The 6,234-nt window shown below is 41.4% G+C and overlaps 1 protein-coding gene across 1 annotated transcript; it reads left to right on the top strand.

The window, feature by feature from the left end:
• The first annotated feature begins 339 nt into the window (after positions 1-339).
• On the top strand, positions 340-6,195 carry eif2b5 (eukaryotic translation initiation factor 2B subunit epsilon). The gene is made up of 16 exons (XM_004079034.3): positions 340-590; positions 802-926; positions 998-1,183; positions 1,258-1,435; positions 1,518-1,598; positions 1,676-1,753; positions 2,774-3,086; positions 3,168-3,313; positions 4,032-4,176; positions 4,260-4,361; positions 4,437-4,538; positions 4,685-4,775; positions 4,854-4,977; positions 5,053-5,178; positions 5,266-5,376; positions 6,019-6,195. Exons 1-16 carry the CDS (start codon positions 438-440, stop codon positions 6,079-6,081), a joined length of 2,124 nt encoding a protein of 707 aa, XP_004079082.1. The 5' UTR covers positions 340-437; the 3' UTR covers positions 6,082-6,195.
• Positions 6,196-6,234: the final 39 nt, after the last annotated feature.

Raw genomic sequence — 6,234 nt, 5'->3', positions numbered from 1 at the left:
ACATTACAGTAAATAGAAAAATGCAAACAATTTTACATTCATCTATGATTTTTTTGTTTATACCATAAGAAAAAGTAAATAAGATTCAATTTTTTTTATTATTAACGTTCAATCAATGTTGCGATTTGCAAAACACACATATATATATATATATATATATATATATATATATATATATATATATATATATATATATATATATATATATATATATATATATATATATATATATATATATATATATATATATATAAATATTTTTTGAAACTGTAATATATAAACAGTTTGCAGTTACAGTTATGTGTGTGTATATGTGTGTGTAAGCTGTATATATATATATAAAAGTATCCAAAAAGATGAGGCGCGGAGCGCGGACCACTGACTAAAATTGCCTCTTGGTGCTCGCCGTAGTGGTTTGTGACGACAGGTTGTGAAACATGGCTGCTAGAGGAGGAAAACAGAGCCGCTCGGGTATGTCGGGTAGGAAAGGCGCAGGTGAGCAGGAAGACGAGGAACAACCGTTGCAAGCCGTTTTAGTGGCTGACAGCTTCAACCGGAGGTTTTTCCCGGTAACCAAAGACCAGCCGCGGGTAAGCAGCGAGCTAAGACAACCCGGGATGCTAATGGAGGCTATAATGTCCATGCTCGGAATTGACAAGAGCTGCACATGTTATCAAGTGTTTCCCGAACTATTAAAGCGCTATTTTGTAATGTTCTTTAAATATATCTTGATGGGACATGTTGAGATTGACGTTCGACATTTTAAAAGCTTTGCTGACAGATTGTGATTGTTGATGCCAGGCTTTGCTGCCGCTCGGTAATGTTGCCATGATCGACTACACCCTGGAGTTCCTGACCTCCACTGGAGTCCAGGAGACCTTTGTGTTCTGCTGCTGGATGGCCAGCAAAATCAAGGAGCATTTACTGTGAGTTGGATAGCTTCCGTCAGTGTTAGGGATGTCTTTTCTCTTTGTTTGAACCTTCCACTCTCCTACAGGAAATCAAAGTGGTGTCGACCCACCTCCTCAAACACAGTCCACATCATCACCTCAGAACTGTACCGCTCCCTTGGGGATGTCCTCAGGGATGTCGACGCCAAGTCCCTGGTGCGATCTGACTTTGTGTTGGTTTATGGAGACGTGGTGTCCAACATCGACATGAGTCAGGCGCTGCAGGAGCACAGGTAGATCCCCTCAGAGAACGCTCCCCTTTGGATTCTCTGCAGATTTTTTCTCTTCAGCATTTTGTTCTCGTCAGGCAACGGCGAAAGATGGAGAAGAACATCTCTGTGATGACCATGATGTTTAAGGAGTCGTCTCCGGGTCACAGATCCCGCTGTGAGGAAGATGATGTCATTGTAGCTGTGGACAGTAAGAGTCAGCAGATTTTACACTACCAGAAGACACAAGGCTTAAGGAAGCTGCAGTTTCCCATGGTAAACTCTGGTTTCACGGTTAGCTTATTGCTCTTTCTCCTTTTAAGGATTTGACTAATTAAACACTGTTGGTGTTCTGCAGAACATTTTTCATTGTGGAACTGATGAGTTTGAAATCAGACATGACCTCCTGGACTGTCACATCAGCATCTGCTCTCCACAGGTCAGCTTTGCTACAAAAATAGAAAAATAAAATCTTTGTTATTGTATTTTAATGCGCTTCTCCCTATATTTTTGTAGGTTGCTGAGCTCTTCACCGATAATTTCGACTACCAGACTAGGGATGATTTTGTTCGAGGAATTCTGGTCAACGAAGAGGTGCTCCACAAATCTAATTATTGCTTTTTAAAGACCCACTCCAAAGAAAATCTAAATTTTTGTGTTTTTAATGTGTATTTGTGGCATTTTTCTGATGATGGAGGGCATATAAAAAAATTAAGATTAAAACTGCTTTTCTTTATTCAAATGATTGTGAATGAGGAGCAGACAGAAAAAGCTACTGTTGGAAAAAGATTGTACCGTATTTTCCGGACTATAAGTCGCACTGGACTATAAGTCGCATTTTGACAGGAAATTTATTTGACAAAATCTGAGACCAAGAACTAATAAGTTTCACAACCTCATATGACACAATCATAGCAGACTGTTTTCTCATAATTTCACAGTAATTCTTTCTCATACTTATTAATTTATTCCTTTCATGAAGCATCATTGGGGAACTAATACTCTGTTTTCATCCTGTATTTGTAGAAACAGTTGTCATTTTATTGCATTTCTGAATCTATGAAATCATTGGAAAATAGAATATTATGTTGTTAGCCTTCAAGATCTTACTGTAAAAAAAGTTTGCTGATTCTCTGAGTCACTTAACATACTCTTAACACTTAACATACTTCATACATCAAATTGACCCAGGAACATCATCTCTGTTCCTCACAAATGAACATAACAGGAGGGTTAACAATGTATTTATTTCAATTTATTTCTAATATAAGTCGCTGCGGAGTATAAGTCGCACCCCTTGCCAAACTATGAAAAAAGGGCGACTTATAGTCCGGAAAATACGGTAGTTGTGATGTAGATCGGCTACAATCGGCGGGCCACAAGCTCCCTGCTCCGCCTTATTCTGATGCATCTTCTTGTGGACGACTAGATCCATCTACCTCACAGTTTTCCTAGTCCGAGCTGGCATAGTTATTTTGATTTAGTCAAAAACGGCATAATCATAATTAAAAAATCACTAGGAAGACTTAATAGATCAAAGGATGATCGGAGTGGTACTTTCATTTCCGTCTTTGGTCCTTCTGCATGTGACAGTAATTCACTGTTTCTATTCAGATTCTGGGCAACCAGATCCATATGCACGTCACCACGGATGGCTACGGCGTGCGTGTGTCCAACCTGCTCATGTATGATTCGGTGTCGTCGGACTTTGTGCGCCGATGGGTTTACCCCCTCACCCCTGAGTCCAACTTCACCGACCGGGAAGGGCAGATCTGCACATACTCTCGGCACAACGTGTACCGGGGCTCTGGGGTCAGCCTGGGGCACGGCAGCCAGATGGAAGAGAACGTGCTCATCGACCGAGACACAAGCATCGGCGCCAACTGTTCCATCTCCAACAGCGTCATCGGCAACAACTGCACTATAGGTGAGCTCGCTGACAGGTTAACCCAACGGCGCTTCAAAGCCTGTCTGATCCTCTGAAATGTTTCGTCTTTTCCTGCAACAGGAGACAACGTGATCCTAGACCACGCGTACATCTGGAACGACGTCCACATTGCGAGTAATGTGGTGATCCGTCAGTCTGTGGTCTGCGATAAGGTCCAGGTCAAACAGGGTGTGACTCTCGATAAACAGTGCGTCCTGGCTTACAACGTAAGAAACGCACACAGCTGCTATCAAAATCTTCTCTTGTTGGCTCACATGCTCTGGTGTGGACCAAACAACTTTGAGCATGAAGTGCAATTCGTTAACGCAATTATTCACCAGAACTGGTGTTGGCGTGTTTTTACTGTGCATCCCTGAAGCCAACACAACTGGCTGTGTAACTGCTTACATTACTTGCTAAAACTTTTGTCTGTTTCTTCTTACTTTAAGGTTAAACAGCTTACTCTTTTTGTTCACCTTTAGTGAGTGAGTTAAAAATCTGAGATGATTTTGACTGAATTATACTTATTTGAAGTGTAATGGTTGTGTTCACATCACTGACTGTATAAGACAACTGTGAGTGTGACGTCACTCATTGAAAGTGACTATTTCTCCAAGGAAAAGTTGTGCTAAAATGAGGGTGTGGTCTTTTGATTGACATGGGACTGTAGCTTCCATATCAACGACATGCAAATGTACCTGTTTTCAGAAAGATTGGAGCATAATGAGACAAAATTACCGTCAAAACGGACTTTATCTTTCATTCATGCAGTCCGTGGCTCTTCTTCAGCACCTTTTGGGAGAGCAAATCTAGCTGCAGATGTAAAAACTTTTGATTTTTTTCTGCCCTTTTGGATCAATTTCCAGTTTTCTGTTTTTTTTAAAACGAGGCCCAAACTTTGTTTTCTCTGTAGGTTTTTTGTATTCACGTGAACTCTGTCTCCAGGTGGTGATTGGACCCAACGTTTCTCTGCCAGAGGGTACCGTGGTGTCGATGCATCATCCAGAGGAGGAAGAGGAGGAGGACGATGATGAGTTCCTCAGCGATGACGCTCAAGTTGACCAAGGCAAAGACAAAACCAAGCAGAAAGGTGCGTGCTGGCCTGAAGTGATGTGAAATCACCTGTTACTCCTTCATTGTTTTAGGAGATGACTTGGTGCTTCTTTTCTGTAGTTTTTAACCCAGCAGAAGTTGGGGCAGAAGGAAAAGGTTACATTTGGAGAGCCAGCAGTCTGGATGACACGGAGGAGGAGGAGCTGTCACATTGTCTATGGGGTAGGAATCTGTTTCAAAGCTCTCCAGTCTTTATTGAGTGTTATTGTTTTAAATTCTTTGCCTCATGTTGAGCAGGTTTGGTATTGAAGCCGGATCCTGAGAGCGACAGTGAGGACAGCGAGCCTGACGGTCCTGATGACCCAGTAATTCCCTCTCCTGAGATGGATGATGTCAAAGGTGAGCACTCCTAATGTTCGCCCTGCATGACTGCCCCCTACTGGTCAAACAAAAAAAAGCTCTCAGGGCTTTTTATGACAGAAATATATTTCTTAAATTTTGGAAGATTGATCCAAACAGTTAAAGAATTGCATAATTTTGTTTAGTTTTCCAGTTGGAGGTGCTTGGGACCCTGCAGAGAGGTTTGGAGGAGAACATCAGCTGTGACAATCTTGTCCTGGAGATAAATTCTCTCAAGTAAATCTGAGCCTTCTTGCAGTTTTGATGCTCTTTTTTTTACATCTTTGTTCACTGGAGCTCATTGTTCCTCTATAGGTATGCCTACAATATCACTCTGAAGGAGGTGATGCAGATCTTAACCAAAGTGGTGCTGGAGTACCCCTTCCAGCAGCAGGGCCCACAGCTCACCCCGTCCCAATATGTCAAACTCCTCCTACCGGTGAAGCAGCTTTCCCATTCCATCCCATTTCTTTAGAGGTGACTGTAGCTGATTATGATTTTTTTCTGTTTTCAGTTATTGAAGAAATGGGCTCCGGTGTTCAAAAACTACGTGAAGAGAGCTCAGGACCACTTGGACTGTTTGTCTGCGTTTGAGGAGCATTTCTGGGAACAGGAGAGCCACTGGGCGGCGATGGTTAAGGTGAGCCACCAGCAGTTACTATAAAGTGTGGAAAGCTGGCTGATTGTGGTTGTTTTGGCGTGTCTGAGGCTGTCGTCTGTCAATCAGGTGCTGATGAACATGTACGAGCTGGAAATCCTGGAGGAGGAGACGATACTGCGATGGTTCTCACAAGGAGCCACCACAGACAAAAGCAAACAGCTCCGCAAAAACCCGGGGGTGGGTGCTGCTGGGTTTTTTTTTATTTTTACAATTTTCTGGTTTAAATTATTCAGCTGTTTTCTTTTTAACCACATCCTCAGAATATGGGCTAGTTTATGATTTAAATGGTATCATTTCTTCTGGTGGTTGCTCTCATACTCTGTATTAATTATCATAGTTTTGGTATAGCTTAGTCACATTTCATTTCATTTTGCATATATATTTTTACCACTTAAGGTTTGTGCAGGGAAAAAGGTATTAACATTAATCGATTTTATGAAAAACTAAAGGTTAAATTGACACTAAGCAGAACAAGTTATTTCATTTCAGCTTGGTTTTCCGCTTATCCTAAAAAACATTTAAGTTAACTTATGGAAGAGGAAAATATTTGCCATTTTTGGCAGAACAGTTGCTACCATTGCAGACGTTCACCTTAGATTTTTAAAGTTACGGGATTTATTTTTGGATCTGGAGAAGAAAAACTTTGCAAGTCCTTAATTAAGTGGCTTGAAAAAAAGAATGTAGAGCGTGAGTTCAACCTGTTGGTCATTAGGATGGAGGACATAAATCCATTTTAAAACCAATAATTTAAGAAAGAAGTAAACTTAAAACGTAGGCTTATTTTAGAGCTTTATGCTTTTGTTTTGTGTTTCACTACAGCTTCAGAAGTTCATCCAGTGGTTGGAAGAGGCTGAGGAGTTTTCCGAAGAGGACGGCGAGTGATGAACTGAGTACAAATCATTTCTGTAAATACACCTGAGACTTTGTAGGTGAAGCAGGCATCCGGTTGAAGGAGATGTCGCAGCATCTGAGGACTGTTTGCAGCAACTGTCCAAATGGAATAAAAAACTTCCCTTTGCCTGCAGAAGCCTGCAT

Source organism: Oryzias latipes, chromosome 17 (genome assembly GCF_002234675.1).
Source record: "Oryzias latipes chromosome 17, ASM223467v1".
Classification (NCBI taxonomy): Eukaryota; Metazoa; Chordata; class Actinopteri; order Beloniformes; family Adrianichthyidae; genus Oryzias; species Oryzias latipes.
The sequence above is the reverse complement of the archived record's forward strand: the minus strand, read 5'-3'. Positions and strand labels throughout refer to the sequence as shown.

Bases quoted from the DNA above. Each gene is read 5' to 3' on its own strand.
- eif2b5 (XM_004079034.3), top strand. From the start codon at position 438: ATGGCTGCTAGAGGAGGAAAACAGAGCCGCTCGGGTATGTCGGGTAGG. The intron at 3,087-3,167 runs GTGAGCTCGCTG...TTCCTGCAACAG, and splicing joins CGGCAACAACTGCACTATAG to GAGACAACGTGATCCTAGAC. The intron at 5,179-5,265 runs GTGAGCCACCAG...TCTGTCAATCAG, and splicing joins ACTGGGCGGCGATGGTTAAG to GTGCTGATGAACATGTACGA.